General features: G+C 42.9%; 1 protein-coding gene across 2 annotated transcripts in view; it reads right to left on the bottom strand.

Annotated features, from left to right (window-relative positions):
* The window catches only part of slc12a5b (solute carrier family 12 member 5b), a 71435-nt gene extending 57236 nt beyond the window's left edge, over positions 1-14199 (bottom strand). For both annotated transcript variants that reach the window (XR_009817489.2, XM_061981471.2), the window contains exon 1: positions 13887-14199. Coding sequence is in view for 1 of the 2 variants with exons in the window: in XM_061981471.2 (XP_061837455.1) it covers positions 13887-13944 (58 nt within the window). In the remaining variant the exon portion in view is untranslated. The remainder of the gene's footprint in view (positions 1-13886) is intronic.
* Between the last annotated feature and the right edge of the window lie 8183 nt (positions 14200-22382).

The raw sequence follows: 22382 nt of genomic DNA on the forward strand, positions 1-22382 counted from the left end.
TGGACTCCGCCAAGGCTGCCCTTTGTCACCAATTCTGTTCATAACTTTTATGGACAGAATTTCTAGGTGCAGTCAGGGCGTTGAGGGTATCTGGTTTGGTGGCTGCAAGATTAGGTCTCTGCTATTTGCAGATGATGTGGTCCTGATGGCTTCATCTGGCCAAGATCTTCAGCTACTGGACAGGTTTAATGTTGTTCTCACATATCGCCCTGGGTCCCTTCATGGCAAACCTGATGCTGTCTCCAGTATTTTTATGAAGCACCTGTGGCGGAAGTCGTGGACAAGACTATCATTCCTCGTTTCCAGATCGTGGGGGCTCTTCATTGGGAGGTAGAGGATTGAGTTGTGGAGGCTCTGAACAACATCTGTGCTAGAATAGCTAAAGAGGACATTTCATCATTGTGGGAAGAATACAAATCTATTGATCTACCTACTTCCAGTGTGCATGTTACGGTGGCATGTGATAGGTGCGTGATTGTTGCATTTTTTTAAAACTTTTGGGACTTATTGGGGTTTCAAACTGCATGATCAGGTAAGTTTGACATTTCTTTAAGTTTATTGTGCGTTTTTTTTCGCCGTCCTTGTGCGCATGGATGATGACACCTTCGGAGGAAAGAAGTTCCCCACAGCGTCACCTCCATCAATCAGGCAAGGTGTGTGGATTCTTCCTCCTGATGGCAGTGTGACAGTGGAGAATGTAATGCCTGCTGTAGGAGAGCAGGTATGATCTGAAAATGTGTCATTTGCATTGCGTATGAGCAAAGCAGTTGTTGTTTTTCTTAAAAAAGAAGTATTAGTTCACCAGCTAATTGAAGCTAGCCTGTTCATGAAGGACACTTACACGCAATTCACCCCGCTTGCCGCCCCCTCCACGCAGATGGCCTTGTCAGGTGTGCCACCTTTCATTCCCAATGAACAGCTGGAGGCAGCGTTCCGTAGATCTAGAAAGTCTGCTAGTGGTTTTAAAAATGTAAATTTAGGTTGCAGGGATGGTAAACTGAAGCATATGCAAAGTATTAGACGTTTTCATGTTTTTGTCTTCACCTGATCAAACACTTGACATCTCCTTCAAAGTGAAAGCATGGAGAAAGTTATTATTTGGTGTATGCAAGCTCAGGTGAGATGAAGTGTTTTGAGTGCGGAGACGTGGGTCACAAGAAGCTTACGTGCCCTCCTAGGCAACAAAAAGAAGTTGGTAGTGTGGCCACTCGGCTTATCGCTGATTGCACAGACGCGACGCTGGCAGCAGGCTGGTCGGATTCCGCAGAGGACGATGCGTTGGGTGTGTCCCTCGCTAATGTGCAAGCTTTGAGGCTTTGGTGGGACATGGGGAAAACAAACAAACGAACATTCTGCCAGCAACACACCTCATACAGAACTGTTAATGTTAAGGCAGTCATGAGAGCCCTTGACTAGGATATTAAAAATATCCAGTCAGATCTGAATGGCGGTCTTACCCAGGATGCAGCAAGGCTTCTAAAGGAGAAGCAACTAGCTTTGGACACCTTTCTTCAAGAAAGGGTGAAGGGGGCGCTAGTCCAGTCAAGCCTGTTGCAGCTCAGGGACATGGATGCCTCTAGTTCCTTCTTCTTTGGTCTGGAGAAAACTGTGGCTCAGGAGGGACTAATGACAGGGGGTGGGGGGGACTAGACGAGATGAGCAAACCTGCTGTGGACTACAACTCTCACTTGTTTGGGTCAGAGCCATACGATCTGGACAGCAGAGTCTTCTTGATGGATTCCCCCAAGTTGTCCCCTGATGAGAGGAAGTCTCTGGAACTAGAGCTGACCATGAAAGAACTAAGAGCATATGGCAGATGGCAACTGGGAAAGCACCTGGCATTGATGGTCTGACCACAGACTTTTATAAGTACTTCTGGAAGACCGTCGGACCACATCTCCGCCGCGTCTTTCTCGAATGCTTAGATGGAGGAATGCTCCCTGTGTCATGTCAGCGTGCAGTCTTGGCTCTGTTGCCAACAAAGGGAGACCTGACACTCCTTAAAAACTGGAGACCCGTAGTCCTTTATCTAACAGACTTAGAAAATACACCGGAACTATTGTACATGGCGATCAATCCTACTGCATTCCAGGTATATTCGATAATTGGCATTTATTTTTGTAAGGGACTTGATGGACATCTCAGAATTTTTTTATTTAAATTTTGCTGTTATTTCATTGGCCCAAGAAAAAGCTTTTGACCGTGTAGATCACAAATATTTAGAGCATTTGGGTTTGACAAAGGTTTTTTAAGTTGGGTTGGTTTGCTGTACAAGGGAGAACAGTGCCGGTTAAAAACAGGAAACACACTAAGCAGGACAATAGCTGTGCAGCGTTGCATCAGACAGGGCTGTCCAATCTCTGGTCAGTTATACAGCCTGGCCTTTGAACCTCTTTTATGCACACTTAGAGAAAGACTACCAAGTCTAGTCATGCCAGGAACAGCCCCGGATCCCCATTATCCACCCAAGATCACTGCATACGCAGAGGACATTAGCATACGTGTCGGAAAACATCAAGATGTCTGCTGCAAAAGGCTTTCAATATGTTTAAAAAGTCTACATCTGGCAAAGTAAACTGGGCAAAGAGCAAGGCACTCTTAGTTGGTGAGTGGGCGAATAAGACTGTGCCCACTCTCCTCAGTATTGCAGGCTTGGCACCTACTGAGCTTCTCGAGGCTCGGCGAAACCGTCCCATTCCTCTGGCTGATGGAAAAACCACTGTTCTTTAACAGCCTCATAAAGAGTAACACGCTGGACTGACTAATGTTGTGTCGTTAGCGAACGATTTGTTCGAACGAACGAATCTTTTGAGTGAACGTACTGAACCGAATCACTTCATGAACTGATTCGTTCCTTTCTCAGTTCAGTTGAGCTCCGCCGCGACCATGCCGGTATGAGTGGAACTGGCGCATTCTGTGACGTCGACGAACGACGCAGCCAGCTACTCATCATGGGGGCGGGGGGAGGGACTGAGCGAACGATTCGTTCACCGCGGATTAACGACATGAATCACTCAGTGAACGACAACGCCCTCGCTCTCTGCTCTGCTTGCCCCAATGCCGCGAGTGATTCTCTTCCCGTCGCGGGGATATGTTTCATGCCATTGGCATCCGTTCTCCATTCATTCTCCAAGCTAACGGCTAATGTTGACTCAAGCCACATGAAAACAAACACACACACACGCCCCGTCCCCATTATCTCAACACATAAAGTTATGAGAGTAGAGGAGACAGAAAGAAAGTCAGTGCAGGGCAAGGCTGAGCAGCAGCGACACGAGGGGGAGGGGCGGGGGGTAAAGTGTAGGGCAGGCTGTTTGAGAAGATTTAAAATAAAAATAATAACTAATGTATGTACATATACATAGGCTATTATTTATCTTGATTTTTATATTATTTAAGCTATTTATTTTCTTTTTTATTGCATATTTAAGTTGATATTTCCATTTTTATATTTTTAAATGTAAGCTACAGAAATTTTAGTTTTAATGTTGGCTTTTCTGGCACTTGGTTTAATATTTGTTTAGTTTTATTTAAGGTAGCCTATTTATTTTCTTTTTGTTTGCACATTTAAGTTAATATTTTCTTTGTTATATTTTTAACCGTAGGCTACAGAACATTTAGTTTTTATGTTGGCATTTCTGGCTCTTAATTTATTTGTTTTATTTTGAAGGTATTTATTTTCTTTTTGTTTGCATATTTAAGTTTACATTTTCTTTGCTACAGAACATTTAGTTTTTATGTTGACATTTGTTAAGGGTTTCTTAATTTAATATTTGTTTTTGCACTAAACAAACGAGGCCTATTTATTTAACTGTTGATTGCAAGCATTTTAGTAGGCTATAACTATTTTTTTTATTTCCCACTTTTATTTATTTCTTATTTTCATTTCAGTGCAATAAAACATATTTAACAACAGGACTCGCGAACCTACTGACACAGAGAACTGACTGTGTCGCGGAGGAGGACGTCACATTGAGGCTCTCGTTCAGTCACTGTGCGTGTCGTTCATTGGGTGCTGAGGGCTTGTGTCGTTTGCGAACTGACACACACCGAGATCTGCCGCTGGGGAATCTGTTACTGACTGACTCGTGATTCGCCGACCTGCACACAGAACTGCTGCTGCAGAAGTGATTCGGTGATTCGCCGACCTGCACACAGAACTGCTGCTGCAGAAGTGATTCGTGATTCGCCGACCTGCACACAGAACTGCTGCTGCAGAAGTGATTCAGGTTCACGTACTGAACTGTGCTGACTGTGGCGCTGTGTCAGTCACTCACTGCCTGGTGTACTGCATGCACAGAGCTGTGCAGGGACTCGCGTTCACCCTATTTGCTGCTTCTCCCACGAATGTCTGCACTGTACTGTACTACGCACGCCCCCCCCCCCCCCCCCCCTCCTTTTTTTGGGGGGGGGGGGGGTTCGGTGAACAAATTTTTTGAACGAATCAATTTAAGGAACTGATTCTAGTGATTCAGTACAGTCAAAAGAACTGCTGATCCCATCACTAGGACTGACTGAGGCACTCACATTTTCAAGACGGAGTGCCTGCCTGAACAAGATTGTTAGGTGTGTCTCTTCAAGCAAAATCCTCAACAGAATTAAAACAGTGGTCTGTGTCTCCCTACCACCACCAATGAGAGCTTTTCTGCAGAACCCTACTAACGGTGAACACTGAGAGGAGGGTTGTGAGTACAGTTGTACTTCACTGGCCATTACACCAGCAGTGGGGGAGTGGCAAAAGGGAGAAGGTCAGTTGCTCACCCTTACAATTCCTCCCCTGGAAAAGTTTCACACAAGTGGGAAGAAAGCTGTTTACCAAACTTGTGTGAAGGTATTACATCTCGGTGCGTTGTCAGGACTACAGGACTTGAGCTGGGCCGAGTTCTTTGGGCCAGGCTCCTCCCCGAAGGGCAGCTGGAGGTCCTTGTACAAATTGCCCCTTGAAAAAAGAACGACAGACCTCCAGTGGAGGCTTGTGCATACATGAACAATAGCTACGAACAGACACAGAGCACACATTGAGCCAGGGGTTTGTACATACTGGTTCTAATAAAGTACTGCGGTACTACTTAATTAAAACTGGTACTATACTGCCTCTAAAAAATACCGGTTCCCATTTTTTTTCCAGTTTTACTAGCAGAGGAGCATGTTAGCACACACGCACGGAGTACTTACATGCAAACCCGGTGTGTAGACAGAAAGGGAGTATGGATGTATTTTGGCTTAAAAACTAACGAAAAAGGTCAAACTATAAACACTGAAACACCGCTCAGCAAGAGGTGCTCAAAAACATGGCTAGCTAGCTAACGTCCATCCGCAGTCGGCAGTGTTTTAGCCACTTCTAAATCACTAATCCTTGCCTCCATTGCGACAAATAAAGTATCATCTCTGCAGGAAGAGAAATAGCTAAACATGCTTCACTACACACTGTAGGAGGATACAATAGCTTACCGCTAACAATAAGCTAGTGCTCCCCAAATGTAAACAAATGCCATGGGGGAGATCTATACCTGACCTCCACTGTAATGATACCAATTACAAGAGCGTATCCAGTTGATACTGCAGTAATTACATCAATATTTTTTATCGTAACAAAAACTTTTTTCCTTTAAAAAAAAATTAATATTATGTTTATAAACTCAGAAAATATGTCCCTGGACAAATGAGGACTTTAAACTACTACTTGGTATCTGATCGATCCCCAAATTTGTGATATCATCCAAAACTAATGTAAAGCATCCAAACAACAGAAGAATGAGTATTTATCACATCTTAACAGAAGTGTAGAAGAAACATGTTAAAACAGAAAGTAACCAGATATTAACAATAAATGAACAAGTAGATTTATAATCAATTTTTTTGACCGTTTTTGACATAATAATAGAAAGGGAAATGACACAATATGTTACTGCATAGGTGAGCAGCAAAATTAGGAGTCTCTGTTTGCTTACTTACAACTAAAAGAGAAGTTGTTTAGTATGTTCACTATCTTATTTAAGGCCAAATTTGTTCTTTGATTGCAATAAGAAAGGTATGTTTAATGTACCATAAGATTTTTGTTAAAATAAAGCCAATAATGCCATTTTTGTTGTCCCCTTTATTTAGAAAAGCTAAATGTTTTCTGCCAAATTGGCAATTTGGATCACAAGGAGGAAACAAATGGAGAAGGGTAGCAACCCCGATGTTATCCAAGCCCAAAAAGTTTTGGTGAAAGCCCGGATATAAGTGGAATTTTCTTTTTATAGTTTGATGGATAATTTACAGACTTTTGTTGTTTTGGGGGGACCTAAGGGAATTTTGTGTTCTGATTGTGCTGAAGACTGGCCTGTTATGTTATGAGTTTATAGAAAACATGTTTGTGACTGATGTCATTTACTAATTTGTCTTGAAAAAATACAGGGTTTTGTTAAACCTATCTATCTATCTATCTGTCTATCTGTCTATCTGTCTGTCGGTCAGTCGGTCGGTCGGTCTGTCTTTATAACTGTCTATTTATCTGTCCATCTATCATGGTGTCATTTGATCCTGACTCATTCAAGGAAATTACAATAGTATACAGGCTGTATTAACGTTAGGGTCAATCAGTCAATCAGACAAATGGATTCATGTTCATACTCCAGTGGAACAGCTGTAGCGACATCTGCCAAGTGGATTATTCCATTGTAGCTCTGTGTGGGTGTTTCAAATGCAGACAGGACACACTTTTGATCAGACCACCTTTGAAGAAATATTTCAGTATTGATAGAAATATTGTATGAAATAACTAATGCTGATCAGGAGTAACTTAATAGATTCAGTAGCAGTTTAGTTAAAGGGGACCTATTATGCAAAACCAACTTTTCTTACCTATTGGTACCTGTTTTTGTGTATTTTGGATCTGCATAAGTCACGGAAATTTGAGGCATAGAGGCATTTTGCCTTCCTTAATACTTCCTCCAAACGAGCCTTTTGGAATTTGCCTAAATTGTGACATTTTTCCATTTGGGATGTCAGCGCATATCAGCCGTTGTAGTCTGACGTTGTAGTCAAAAAGATCCTTATATTTTTCGACCGTGTTGTGGGGTAGACTAGTTCGTACATGCACATGCATCCCCCGCTGTTGCCATTTCTAATACAAAGTAATATAGTTGTGAGGAACTCGCATGGCTGCCGTTTGTGTGACCCCAAGATGCAAGAACCAGGAGGAGGATGAGCAGGTAAGATGATTTTAATGATCATCAACAGAGAAATGTAGCAGTCTTGCATACAACAGTTCCAAACATAAAGAGTCTATCATCGAGCCTGAGGAGTGCTCGAGAGAAAACATAAATAGACATATGCTGATTGGCAGCAGGTGTGGACCGGCTGCCAATCAACGGCAGGTGAGGAGAAAACAGTGCTCAGCGGAACAAACAGGAAATATAACAAAATAAGAGCACTGACAGGAAGTAAATACAAAAACATGGAAACAAACCGAAATGAAGTGACAGATCGTCACAATAGTTCTCATATATCTGTCAGTAAACTCCATATGGAAGCACTAAAAACTACAATATGCATCGCGGGGAGAAGATGCAGTCAAAGTGGAGGCACGTAAATAAGACTGTCCACAAAATGGCACATTCTGAAAAGACAGACAGAAAGCAACTTAAAGATGCTCTGTAAAACAAAATCGATGCAAAATTTTGACCAAATTACGCGTCATGTAGAGTGCAAGGAAGTGTTTTATATGTGGATGGAAAACAAATCATATGACCCCTTTGAAACAATGCCTGATGTAATTTGGTTCATTAATACTGTGTCTGCCTGGTGAGAGCATATCTTGGCTTTCCTATAAAATTTCTGAAGTTTAATAGTTTATCTTTTCCTGTGATTGACTAATCAACTTTTTCCATGCTCTTGTGTCCTCCACCTACTGTCTGAATCGTTCAATTTGGTCTTATATTCTTATTCTTCTTTTTTATTGACCTCGTCATTGTTGATTATTCGTCCTTTTGTTATTCTTAATTAGGTTTACTATAAAATCCTAAATAGTCTGTATAATCACTGACTGCTTGTTTGGTAACTTGTACCCAATTTTCTTTTAAGTAATGAACAACTTTTATGAGTTGATTGAGTTTCAGGTACCACAGCGAGAAGGAATTAATGGCAAATTAGTTTTTAGAAGAGGAGCCATTTCAAATGTTGAATTCAGGCAGCATTCTAGCTGATTTTGTTTCCTGCAGATAATGGTATGTAATGTAAATGTCTCTGTGATACACCCCCAAAGACAATTTAATCCAGAACTGACAAGCCTCACGCTTTGAGCATGAAAGAGTAAAGCAGTTTAACCCATTCACACGCCACACTTAACATTTCTCACGTTTATATTTCCCCACTCCATATATATATTTTTCTATATTAATAAACTTTTTTCCTCGTGACATGTCGTAGTTCGAGTAAGTGATTGATTGACCAAAACAACCAATCACAGACCAATCCATAAATGATTGTGCCTCAATCTTGCCAACCACGTAATGCGGATCTTGGCGTCTCTACCTTTCACACACACCTCAGCGCAGTGTTGTCAACTTGGCGACTTTCTCGCTAAATCTACTATCTGTCCTACTGTTAGTGACTTTCTTTCTCAAAAGCCACTAGCGACAAATCTAGCAACTTTTTTGGGGATGTTTTGGGGACATGAAACTGCAGATCACTCTAATGTCCTCAACGTACAAACGGTGCTGCTGTAAGCCTTTGCTCACAGGCAGTCCCCCTGTCTACTGAATGTCTGCTCTGAGACAGCTTGTACTGAAGACACATTTCATTATACTTTTAAGACCAAGTCAGATCAGAGAGGAGACGCACACCCACTGTGCAAAGCTGCCGCTGTTTCTGCCTTGGTTTACTGTGTGAAATGAATGTAAATGTTTCACCACTATCACACTTAAAATAAAAACAAACCCATCGTTCATGTTAATGAGCCAGTCAATTGATTTGGTTTGTTCGTAAATATCAAAATCTTCCAGTCTTTCGATCAATTTCGATACTTTAAGATTTAATGATGTACAACAAAGAAAACGGCAACTAGAAGAAAATTAATTTACAACTCTAATCCTAATATGCATTTTTTACTCACTTTTTATGTCTCCCACTACGTCATTCCTCTCTCTCAGAATGTCTATTGTAATCAATTATGCAAATGAGGCAATGATGTCATCTATCAACTTTTGTGACAGCCAATAGCTACTATCTTTACTGAGGAGTTGGCAACACCGGCAGATCAAGAGAGATCAGAAGAGATTGAGGACAGTGAGGACAGAGTTGTAGAAAAGATGCAATTTGTGAACACAGATGCAGAGGATGAGACAGAAGAGCCAGCAGAGAAAACAGTGGAAATTATTTTAATTTCTAATTTCTGGTTCATTGGGGGTGATGGGTCAAATGCAGAGAATATTTTCGCCACACTTAGTGTGTGTGTGACAATCATGGGTATTTTTACTTTTATTTTATTAAGACTGGCATTAGGAGGCCACAGTGCAGTGAGAGCTGCTGGAAGTGAGGACATCAGTCCTAAGTATAAATCAGAATTAAAACAGGCCGAGTCAGTGTTAAAAAAGACAATTTTCTTTCCAATGCATCATGCCACTAAAGTCTCACTCTTGTCATTTTCTGAAACTTGGCAGCCCTTTTAATCTATCAGTTCTGACCTCTCTGAGGGGCCAAATCAAGATCATCAAGGGCACAATGATACAATCTAAACAAGTGTGCAAAAATGCAACCCACACACTCGTTTAGTTTAAATTAAAGTAACGACAAAAATGACACTTTTGCAGAAGCAAGCTTCACATTACTTGGCTTTGAAGGTGATCCATTTTGTCCTTTCATAGGACTTTTTTCAGTTTTTCTTTTGTACAGTATTTGTGTCCATTCATGTGCTCCTCTTGCATAACACAGTTGTAAGACCCTGCATTAAGCGCACGTTGTGTCATTTTATGGTCTTGTATAAACTGACAACTATTAGCCATTGAAACAACATTTGTTCTTTATTACTAGCTGGTTTGTGGCTTTTTGAAATTGTGTAAGAAAGCTCAGAATTGATTCCCGATCTTCGGCCACCTCCTCAGGTTCTCAGGCCAGTAGTGAGAACAAATCACTCCAGAGTGTCCTTGGTCTACCCCTGGGCCTCCCTCTGGCTGAGCATGCTTGGAACACCTGAACAGGGAGGTGTCCATAAAGCAACAGGGACTCGATGAAGCAATACCTGAAGACACTGCATGTGAAGGCTCCAATGCTGATGCTGAACTGAAATGCTGATGGAATGTAGAATGAATGTAAGAATAGTTTAAATGTTGAAATGGTTTGAATGTTGAAGAGCTAACGCTGAACGGAAATTCTAGAGGAATATAGAAATGGTTTGAAATTGTTTGAAAGTTGAAATAGTTTAAAGGTTAATTAAATGGTTTCATAACTGAAGAGCAGAAGCTGTACTGAAATCCAGTATGAATCCTGAACTGTGGGTGTAGTTAGAAGAGTGAGCATACAAAGGTTACAAAGTAACATAATCTATACATTGTTGGTCTAAATATATCCCATTGGCTAAAATGCTGGCATTAAAAGTTGGCATGTGGAGTGGAGATTTTTGGTGGGGGCTGGTGTTGATGTCTCTTGTTTGCGTGTTGGCGTTTGGGCTGACTAGCGGTCTGGCGCTGGCTGGTCTCCATGGTATTGTCAGCTTATATGTGTGTGTGTGTATGTATGTAATTATTATTGTTTTGTATACATATATATGTGTATGTATGTATGTGTGTATGTATATGTAGGTATGTATGTATGTGTGTATATATGTATGTGTATATGAATATATACATGTGTATGTACATATGTGTATGTGTGTGTATATATATGTATGTATATTAATATCGTTTTTGGGGGGCCTGCTTGCTCCACGGGGGTTGGTATCTTGGGCTCCTGCAGCCGAGCTGTGTGTCTGAGGCACCAAGATCCCGCCGACCCCCCCCTTCAAAATGCTCATCTTGGTGTGGGCCTGTTGGGTCTGGTCCTTGCGTCTATTGTGGCACCTCGGTGCGTTGCGTGGTATTCTGTAGTGTTGCATGGCGGCCAGCTGCTAGGTTAGTGGCCTTGTGTGTTGGCGTCTGTGATCTCCTCCTTTCCTTTTCTCCTTTTTATATATTTTTTGTAATTGTTTTTTATGTTTTATTTTCTCTCTCTTTCCTCAAGGGGAGGATCCGCCAGGGAAGTTACTGGATGTTTCATCTCCATTGTTTGGGTCCCTGCAGGTAGGGCAAGTGGTTCCTGTGGTTCCGTACTGGATGGTCCTTCTGCGGCCGACTTGAGTGGGGTGGCCGAGGGTGGGCCCCGCTGTGCCCTTCTTAGGGGGAGAAGGGGGGGCTGGCTGTCTCCTGCTTCTCCCGTGCCTTGTCCTCTGCCGGGCAGGTCTGTCTACGGCCTGCTGATGGCCTGCCCGGCACCATGTTGGACCCAGTTCTGGGAGTCCGGTCGCTGGCCGGGCTGCCTGCGTGCGGCTGGTGGTCCCTTTTTCCCTGGTTACCGCACCTGGTTTTGGGTTGGGCTGCCTGGGTGGCTGTGGCAGTACTTTGGCTCTCGCACATACTGGGAGAAATATAGTGTACATACAAACACACATACAAACTCGCATACACATAATTATTATTACATATATACATTCATTCATACCTACATACGCACGTACATAGGTACAAACGCTCGCACGTACATACACAAATACAGTACATACACACGGTACATAGGGCCACAAACACATTCACTCTACAAACATAACATGTACACATAATTTACATACACAAGCATACATACACTCATGCAAATAATCATATTAAACATATATTAAAACTGGAAACTGTGTAAAACACGGCACACTGATAAAGCTTAACCTATTTTTACTATAACAATCTACAAGGTAAATGTAGTCCGCTTCTCTTTCTCCCCCTCCATTTATCTGCTTTCTTTTGTAAATCAAGTTTTCATTACATTTATTTATTGTTGCATTTGAAACAATTATATTGTTGATAATAATAGAGGTAATTATTATTATAATTCATTATCAATAGTGTTATTTCTATTGGTATTTTTAATGTTCCATTGGTAGTGCAATAATGTTCATTTTCACTTCTGTGTTATTACAATCTACTTCACTAACTAGCTCTTTGCTATTACTTATCATATCATATTTCTACATATCGTATTTGCTGATGTTGTTCTGTTGTTGTTGTTGTCTCTGTCTTATCCCCCTTTTGTCTTGGCAATTTCCCCCTCTGTCTTCCTTTTTTCTTCTTTCTATACCCTCCTGCGCCAAACATTTAATAAATTCATTTGATAAAGTCAAATACAAATAAGGCAACAAGAGAAGTATCCCACACTTCTCTTTTTATTTTTTTCAAGTAAATCTGTACAGCGGATATAGGCATCTACATCAACAATATGATTTTCCTGAGTAAATGAACAGGACGTTAAAAAAAAAAAAGAAGGGCCTTGAAGCATTCCTTCCACCAGGCCTATGTCCCGTCTCGTGATATTGGAATGCAATGATTGGTGTTCTTAGCTGTCAGTCACAGACAGCTCAGCTTCATGTAGCAATTTTGTGCTTTCTCTCTTGGCTGCGTTGTTTTTTTCCCTATTGCTCCGAGAGGCGCTCGAACTTAAGGTCGCTAGTGTAAGAGGGGAGCATGCTGACTACTGAGCTGAAAGCCCAGGCAATCTCCCAGATCACCAGCCCTATTCTTGAAGTTGACTGGCCTCTGTTTCACTCACAGTAACATGCATGAGCCCTTAGCCAAGGGGATGTATTCATAAACAAAATTATTTTTAAAATGGATGTTCAGTAAAATATTTTTTTTTTCAAACTGTGTTTTCGGGGTGGTGCCCAAAACTCCCTCAGCCCCCCTTTAGGTTAATACGGCCCTGTAAAGGGTCTGAACAGAGCACCTCTGTAAAGACGCCCAAAAAATCGTACTCCATATCTACACAGAACTCCCCCCAACCCGAGTTTTTGCTCTGACCACCGCCGAAACTGGCCTGCCAGTACCTGTCAGTTGCTTCAGGAATCCCACAAGCCATCTATGCTTAATAAGGCTCCTTTTTCAGCTTGACGGCGTCCCTAACCTCTGGTGTCCACCATCATGTTCATCATTGACGTCCCACTGGGGTGAGTTTTTCCTTGCCTTTATGTGGGCTTTGTACCGAGGATGTCGTTGTGGCTTGTGCAGCCCTTTGAGACACTTGTGATTTAGAGCTATATAAATAAACATTGATTGATGTTCGGGGATTGGGTAAAGAAGCAAGTGCGGTCAAAAACAATTGCGTGGACGCAATCTGTGTTTATACATTATTAATGCAATACAATGTTGTGATTGATTACATGCATTAACTTTGCAAGCCCTAATTTTATAAACATTTTTGCCTTTATTCTGGCGGTGTGTGTGGTAAAATGTTTAAGTGCCACATAGGACAGCATGGTAGACATGTTTGGGTGTACATGTGCAGTACATGAAGTACACATACAAATGCTTTTGTACCATTTATGAAAGGAAATGATTGCCCCTGGCAGGACATTCTTTATGTCTGCTGAGATGAATGAGAGCAGCAGTGAAAAGCTATAATACTCTCCACATGAACTGCTTGGACATGGTTTCACAAATATAAACCTCTGCTTAACTTCACCGCCACCACCACCTAACAAATCATGAACAAATATTGTGAACATGCAGCTTTTTGGTCGACGTGTGAAGGCATCGCAACACTTTAGCATCTATCATCTCCTTGCCTTCAAACACATCATCCTTTCCCCTCCTAACTTAGAACATGTGCACACTATCATCCGCCTTACACAAATGGCAGCACATTCCTCTCTCACAGGCCTCACTCACCCTGATTGTTGGGGCTCCCCTCTTCCTCCTCGCAGTCTGTTGTCATGTTGTTGAGCATCCTCTCGCCTCCTCAAACTCACACCTCTTAGTATTAGAGAAAGGCTATGTATCCTCTGTTATTTGTGCGATGCTCTTCAGGAGAACAATTGACAGACTTCAGGTGGCAGTAAGGGAGAATTGGCGATGGCCAGCTTGATGACACATGCACTCCCCCTGTGTCTGTGCACCGCTCGCCCCCAAGTCAGTTTAAGCCCAACCAATACATTCATCATGTATTCAGAAGGTATTATCTCTCTTCCTCCCTCCCGTCCTCTTTTTCTCTCCCTCACGCACCATCGTCTATCTCATCACGAGGAAGGGATGCAGGGCGAGCGACATGAGATGGCAATGCACCGCCTCCTGAGGATTAGACTTCTTTTTTCATATTCTTTTGAGATGGCAGACAAGATTTCTTTTTATTACTGTTCATTTATTCCACTTTTGTTATTTCCCCTCCACTGCATCTCTCTTTTCATATATCCCTGCCAGGCTATGGCCAATTGTGTGTCAGATGGGCTGCAGGCTTCAGTTGTTTACTTTAAAAACTCTTTCTCCTGTTGTGGTTGACTGCTGCCCGTGTGCGCACATAACAGCAAGTACTTTCTCTCAAATGACAAAAAGTAGATGGATGCACTACACATTAATGTGTTTGTATATACTTACTTACTTACTTAATCCTCTTTGTCCCTGACGGGACATAAGGCTTCAACAATCTGCCTCCAACTGGACCTGTCTTGAGCAACATGCTGTGCCTCGCCCCAGGTTAGGTTCATCTCCTTCAGCTCAGCTGTCACCGTACACCGCCACGTGTTCTTGGGCTGGCCTTGCTTCCTTTTCCCAGGTGGAGTCCATCGTAGTGCGATCTTGGGGATGCGGTCTTGGTCCATCCTGAGAACATGCCCAAGCCATTGGAATCGGTGGCATTTGATCTCTAGCACCACACTGTTGCACTTGGTCTTCTTGTATAGATGTGCATTGGATATTTTCTCGGGCCAGAAGATTCGACAGTTTCCTGAGGCATCCATTGTGGAAGGCTTCGACTTTTTTCATGTCGTAGGATGTTACTCGCCAGCACACCGAGCCCTACAACAATAAAGATTTTACATTACTGTTGTAAAGTCGGACCTTTGTTCTTAAACTATATTGCTTGGACTGCCAGATGGTGTGTAGCCTAGCAAAAGCACCCTGTGCCTCTCAGAGTCTTGCTCTATTGTCCTTTTGTGCAGAGTTGTCCTTACTGACGAGACTTCCCAGATAGGTAAAGTCCTCAACATAGTTGAGAGCGTTTCCATTCACTGTGATTGGTACATCTGGAGTGGCATTAATGCACATCACTTGTGTTTTGGACACAATTTGTTCAGTCTGTCAGTTTTCTCCTGCAGATGGATGTGCTTTGGTGCAAGGACAGCAAGATCATCGTGTTTCTATATAGTTGTATATATTGCCCTTCCACTCCAGATACGAGAACAATCAAAATGAGTGATTCATCAAGGGGTTCACTGAGAGGACCCTTGGATGACACCTCATTGAACCGAAATGTTACGAGAGTGAAAGGGGAAGCGTCATGGAGAAGTACAGAGAATTGTTAATAACTTAAATTGGATCTATGATGATTTCTATCTACATTCATTGTGGTCTAGATAATATGCATTTGATATGTTTTGGTGTAAAATGTGCGTACATCTTGCTCAACACTCACTTTTATAACCTGTTTTTTGAGTCTGTCAGCAAGTTGTTCGTTTGATTGCAAATTAAACCGCACTTAACCTCTCCAAAAGTAATATATCTTTTAAAAATGTACTCCGTTTAAATATTAGGGGTGTAATGAATTGTTTTAACAACAATCATATTCGATTTAATATTTGTGGTTTTATGGTCTCATTTTTTTAGAACGATACAATCTGAAACGATTCAATGTCTTGAAATCGATCTTAGCAAAAAAAAAAAAAAAAAAAACAAGCATTGTGACTGTGAAATAAATACTGGATATTGGACACTGCAGGTGAAGTTTCCTATATTTCTGCTATTTCTTATTAGGGAAGTAGATATGAATGAATTATAGATATAAACAAGTAAGTAAACAACAATAAAGGCCCAATGCATTCACATCTTATATGAATAAAGTGCAACCAACACTTTAGGTTGAATTAACAAGAGGAAACACTTTCTGCTGTCGTTTTCAACATTCAACAAATGTTCGATAAAAGTACAATAACCAACATTTTAACAGTAGATTTACCTGCTAAATAAAGTTCCCGACCAGACCTTGCAGAATCCATTTTCTGCCTTGGCGTCGCCGATGACGGACATTGTTCCAGGTGTGCAGAAGCATTAATGCCCCCTCCTCCCTGTTGATGATGTTTGCCCCTCGCTTCCTTATTTCCATACTCTCCTTCATCCATCTTTTGTATTTATTTGTTTCTGATGAAATTACTTTTTCTTGGCTGTTGTCCCTTCATGTTATGTTCCGGAAGTTAGTGCATCGCGTAACTTGCTCCGCTGTCACTTCCGTTTTGTTGGTTACGTGTTTTGTGGCCTAAAGTTAAGTTGTAGCTTTATACTATTGTGTTCTGTCGTTTTGTATTTGTTGTGGCTTTTGCAGTCGTGTTGTAGCTAAACGTTTGTGGAGTTTGTGTTTGTTATGACCTTTCCTGACCACAGTAGCTAACCGCCATTTTTGTTTTGATGACATCACAGACGGGCAAATAGACGAAACGATTAACGTCCTTATTTTCAAAAGTGCTAAACCTCATATAAAGTCTGTCGTTCTTAAATCCAATGTTTTCCTTTTTCAGGTATTGATAAAGTCGATTGATTCCCTTTTAAAATAATCTTGGATCAATACCTATCTTCTGGAAGGCAAACTTGCCGAGCAGAGATCGTTATACTTGAAATTTAGGAATATAAATCAATGACGGCTTCAGCGGTCGCAGAGGCAAAAACTCGGACATGGGAGGAGTTCGGGGAAGCCATGGAAAGCGACTTCCGGACGGCTTCGAAGCAATTCTGGACCACCATCCGCCGCCTCAGGAAGGGGAAGCAGTGCACTATCAACACCGTGTATGGCGAGGATGGTGTTCTGCTGACCTCGACTGCGGATGTAGTGGATCGGTGGAGGGAATACTTCGAAGACCTCCTCAATCCCACCAACACGTCTTCCTATGAGGAAGCAGTGCCTGGGGAGTCTGTGGTGGGCTCTCCTATTTCTGGGGCTGAGGTTGCTGAGGTAGTTAAAAAGCTCCTCGGTGGCAAGGCCCCGGGGGTAGATGAGATCCGCCCGGAGTTCCTTAAGGCTCTGGATGCTGTGGGGCTGTCTTGGTTGACAAGACTCTGCAGCATCGTGTGGACATCGGGGGCGGTACCTCTGGATTGGCAGACCGGGGTGGTGGTTCCTCTCTTTAAGAAGGGGAACCGAAGGGTGTGTTCTAACTATTGTGGGATCACACTCCTCAGCCTTCCCGGTAAGGTCTATTCGGGTGTACTGGAGAGGAGGCTACGCCGGATAGTTGAACCTCGGATTCAGGAGGAACAGTGTGGTTTTCGTCCTGGTCGTGGAACTGTGGACCAGCTCTATACTCTCGGCAGGGTCCTTGAGGGTGCATGGGAGTTTGCCCAACCAGTCTACATGTGTTTTGTGGACTTGGAGAAGGCATTCGACCGTGTCCCTCGGGAAGTCCTGTGGGGAGTGCTCAGGGAGTATGGGGTATCGGACTGTCTGATTGTGGCAGTTTGCTCCCTGTATGCTCAGTGCCAGAGCTTGGTCCGCATTGCCGGCAGTAAGTCGGACACGTTTCCAGTGAGGGTTGGACTCCGCCAAGGCTGCCCTTTGTCACCGATTCTGTTCATAACTTTTATGGACAGAATTTCTAGGCGCAGTCAAGGCGTTGAGGGGATCTGGTTTGGTGGCTGCAGGATTAGGTCTCTGCTTTTTGCAGATGATGTGGTCCTGATGGCTTCATCTGACCAGGATCTTCAGCTCTCGCTGGATCGGTTCGCAGCCGAGTGTGAAGCGACTGGGATGAGAATCAGCACCTCCAAGTCCGAGTCCATGGTTCTCGCCCGGAAAAGGGTGGAGTGCCATCTCCGGGTTGGGGAGGAGATCTTGCCCCAAGTGGAGGAGTTCAAGTACCTCGGAGTCTTGTTCACGAGTGAGGGAAGAGTGGATCGTGAGATCGACAGGCGGATCGGTGCGGTGTCTTCAGTAATGCGTACGCTGTATCGATCTGTTGTGGTGAAGAAGGAGCTGAGCCGGAAGGCAAAGCTCTCAATTTACCGGTCGATCTACGTTCCCATCCTCACCTATGGTCATGAGCTTTGGGTTATGACCGAAAGGACAAGATCACGGGTACAAGCGGCCGAAATGATTTTCCTCCGCCGGGTGGCTGGGCTCTCCCTTAGAGATAGGGTGAGAAGCTCTGCCATCCGGGGGGAGCTCAAAGTAAAGCCGCTGCTCCTCCACATCGACAGGAGCCAGATGAGGTGGTTCGGGCATCTGGTCAGGATGCCACCCGAACGCCTCCCTAGGGAGGTGTTTAGGGCACGTCCGACCGGTAGGAGGCCGCGGGGAAGACCCAGGACACGTTGGGAAGACTATGTCTCCCGGCTGGCCTGGGAACGCCTCGGGGTCCCACAGGAAGAGCTGGACGAAGTGGCTGGGGAGAGGGAAGTCTGGGCTTTCCTGCTTAGGCTGCTTCCCCCGCGGAAGAGGATGGATGGATGGATGGATGGATGGATGAATAAATCAATGAATTGAGTGCGTGCAACCCTTTTAACCCTGGTGATAAAGATTGCACTGCCAAAACTGAATGGCCCTTTTAAGGTAGAATATTGAAAAAAACGCTCCCCGCTCTTTAATTTATATGTTACATCACAGCGAACTGTGCAGTCATGATATTCTCTGCATAATGTGGCCCTCCCTGATGTTCCACAGGAGAATGGAGGGTTCGGTTAGGGCAGGGGTCGGCAACACAAAATGTTGAAAGAGCAATATTGGACCAAAAGTACAAAAAACTAATCTGTCTGGAGCCGCAAAAAATACAAGCCTTTTATAAGTCTTATTTAGGGAACACATGATGTAAGTGTCTATATTTGTTTTGTTTGCAACAGCCACCTGCCTGGACCCATGTTGAGCAGAAAACAAGGAACGTGTGTCGCAGGCTGACGCAAATCTTTGTTGATAGAAATGTTGAAATTTAATAATTATTCTCGAATTTTTACAACATTAGAAAACATTAGTAAAACGGAGGCTTCTCAGAGGGTGAGATTACTCCTGGAAATTAAATAATATAAATGATAAATGGGTTATACTTGTATAGCGCTTTTCTACCTTCAAGGTACTCAAAGCGCTTTGACAGTATTTCCACATTTACCCATTCACACACACATTCACACACTGAATTACAGGCTTAGAATGACCAAATGTATAGATGTGTGTGTGTGCAAGTTAAAGAAAACGACAGGCTGTCTTCTTCTAATGGATTTATTACAATCTTTGGCATGATGCGTAACGTTTGCTGCGGTCTGTAACAAAATGACACACAAACAACTATCAGAAATGCAGCAAATATTACATACAGATAATGTGTAATGAGACATGCAAATATAAATTATATATACAGAGGACATAAGTAAAGGAATTTAAATGAGCTCAAATATACCTACAAATGAGGCTGAAGCCTGGTGTGGGGGGGTTACCAGACTTATAATTCTCTTCCACACTAAGTGGCCGTGTCTCCAGAAGGAACAACTACAGCTGTGGGTGACTAAATATTGTTTTTCCTTCTTGTGAAGAATGACGATAGACGACAACCACAACATCGAGATCTTTGTCTACACTGGAATTAATCATTTACAATCCTCAGTTTACTTTTAATGGACGTTTTACTTATAAACCAGAAGAAAATACTTTCGCAAAGATGGACTGCAACTTCTAAACGAGTCACGGCAGAGGATGGTCTTATTATTTTTCAGGTCTTCCCCCAATGTCCATGACCATGCTCTTATCACCGTGTTGTAGACCTTAAGCGACCTGTCGTAAGGGGGGCCCAAGGGTCCACGGTGGCGTTGTGATGAATAAAAACAAATTCCACCAAGGGCAGACTGGGGGGCACCCGACAAGGAGGCATACCATGCTGTGACCTAGAGACGCTGCAGGGAAGACCAGGGTGCATTGGCCACCAGAATGAAATCCTGTGGAACTCGCAGCACCTGGCTGTAGACGAGCTCGACGGATGAGATAACAGCTGCTTTTAGCTGCTGTTACAGTATCTGCATGTCACACGACAGTGTTATTATACACATGCTACGATTAGATGAAAATAATACTTTATCCTACTTTCTCTTATGTTTCCTCAAACCTAGCTAGCCTCATACAATGCTCACCCCCCTCTGGCTGGTAGCTTTACTTACTGTATAAATAAGTACATTTGCCTTGCTGTGACATCACAATGTAGCCAGACTGCAACACACAGTGTTCAAGGGCATCCAAAACTACGTGGAAGCTCACGTGCAAATGTATGAACCTTATGATTTGACGGCTTTGGCACTGTTTAACACAAGTGTAAGTCAGAAAAGACAAAAACCATCATAGGTCCCCTTTAAAGACTTGAGATCCTAGTGTTGAGGAGAATAAGGGTTTTGGGGATATGATAAATCCATCTGTGCCTCGGTACTAGATACCAAGATGACAGCATTTTACTGTAAAATGTGCACCATAGCTCAATAATAAAATAAAGGAGGACGTCAATTTGTGTCAACAGATGAATGAATATTAAGTTTGTTTTATTTGTGAGAGAAACTTTCCAAAGAGCTTTATGTGTAATGTGTTCTAGTAATAAACACAATGACATGGTATGTCATGTCAAAAGCAACACAATAGTTGTTCACTAGTCTTTTGTTAATTTTATTTATATCTCTTTATGAATGTTCTGATTCATCCAGGTCATTGTAACCTCAGGGCATTCAATCGATCGCAACTGGACTGTTTGGTTTGTCTTAGAAGACGTTTCGCTTCTCATCCAAGTAGGCTTCATCAGTTTATGCTCATTGACTTAGATTGGTCAGATCTAGTCTGAGACTTGTCTCGTGGCTCGTGCCAAAACCCCAAATATTTGCACTTCAAAAACGTGGAGGGTTTGCCTGGGCACGGATGGTTTCGCCCTATTGCAGTGAGAAAAACAACTATTTTGATGCAAACGAGCAATCCTGCACCACCTATCTCCCACATACAACACTGTCCTTTCAACCATTCCTAAAAGACTCTGCAATTTAGACTCAAACAACGAACAGGAGCCTACTGGTTGGGAAGGCACTGGATGAGCTGCGACCTAGAATACCAAGATTCAGGATGCACTTAATGAGGTACTCTTACACAATTGCATACATGACTGGAAAGAGCCTCAAAACTGCTGACACACTCTCCCGTGCCCCGCTCAAAAACAGCATGACAAGAACTGACACCGACCAGATGGAAGATACCAATATCTACGTTGACTCTGTGATAGACAGTCTTCCTACAAGTAACAAGTATCTAACCGAGCTCCAAGAACAGCTGTGTGCCGACAGTATCTGTGTGCGGATCATAAAGTGTGGATCATGAAGTAGCCTACTGTGTTGAGGGCTGGCCAGACAGAACTCAATTACAGGGCCCGGTCAAACTTTACTGGCAGGAGAGGGCAAACCTGAGTGAGCACAACAGTTTGTTCCTGCGTGGCACAAGATTAGTGATTCCTGCGAACATGAGGAATGATGTTCTGGACAAGACACATGAGGGGCACCAGGGGGTGGTTAAGTACAGAGAGCGTGCAAGCCAGACAGTGTGGTGGCCTAAACTGAGCAGCCTGATAAAAAAGCTAGTGCTCAACTGCAGAGAATGCATCAAATAAAAGGTTAATTCAAGAGAACCTCTACTGCCGACCGAACTCCCAGATGGGTCCTTGCAAAAGTTAGGAGCTAATCTATTCACCTTGAGAGAGAAAACCTACCTGTTAGTGGTGGACTATCTTTCCAGATATGTGGAAATAGCACAAGTCAGCCCATCTAGGTTCACAGATGTTATAGTCCATCTAAGGTCAATGTACTCACATCATGGTGTTTCCCTCACTTTTCACTCTGACAATGGCCCTCAGTTCTTCTTTGGGCTCTGTACCGAGGATGTCGTTGTGGCTTGTGCAGCCCTTTGAGACACTTGTGATTTAGGGCTATATAAATAAACATTGATTGATTGATTGAAGTCTGAGCTAAGAACATGTTATGTTAAACCTCAATACCCTGCCCCACTCAACTCTGAAAACACTGTTTGAAAAAAAAATAATCATGATTTTACACAACAAAGCAGCAACAATGCAAAATGATCATCCATTTAAAAAAAATATTTTGTTCATGAAAACATCTCCCTTTTGACAGGCGCATAACACAGCAGTAACAGAGGCTAGTCAATTCAAGAACAACGCTGGCGGT

This window comes from Nerophis lumbriciformis, linkage group LG01 (genome assembly GCF_033978685.3).
Source record: "Nerophis lumbriciformis linkage group LG01, RoL_Nlum_v2.1, whole genome shotgun sequence".
In the NCBI taxonomy this organism is placed as follows: Eukaryota; Metazoa; Chordata; class Actinopteri; order Syngnathiformes; family Syngnathidae; genus Nerophis; species Nerophis lumbriciformis.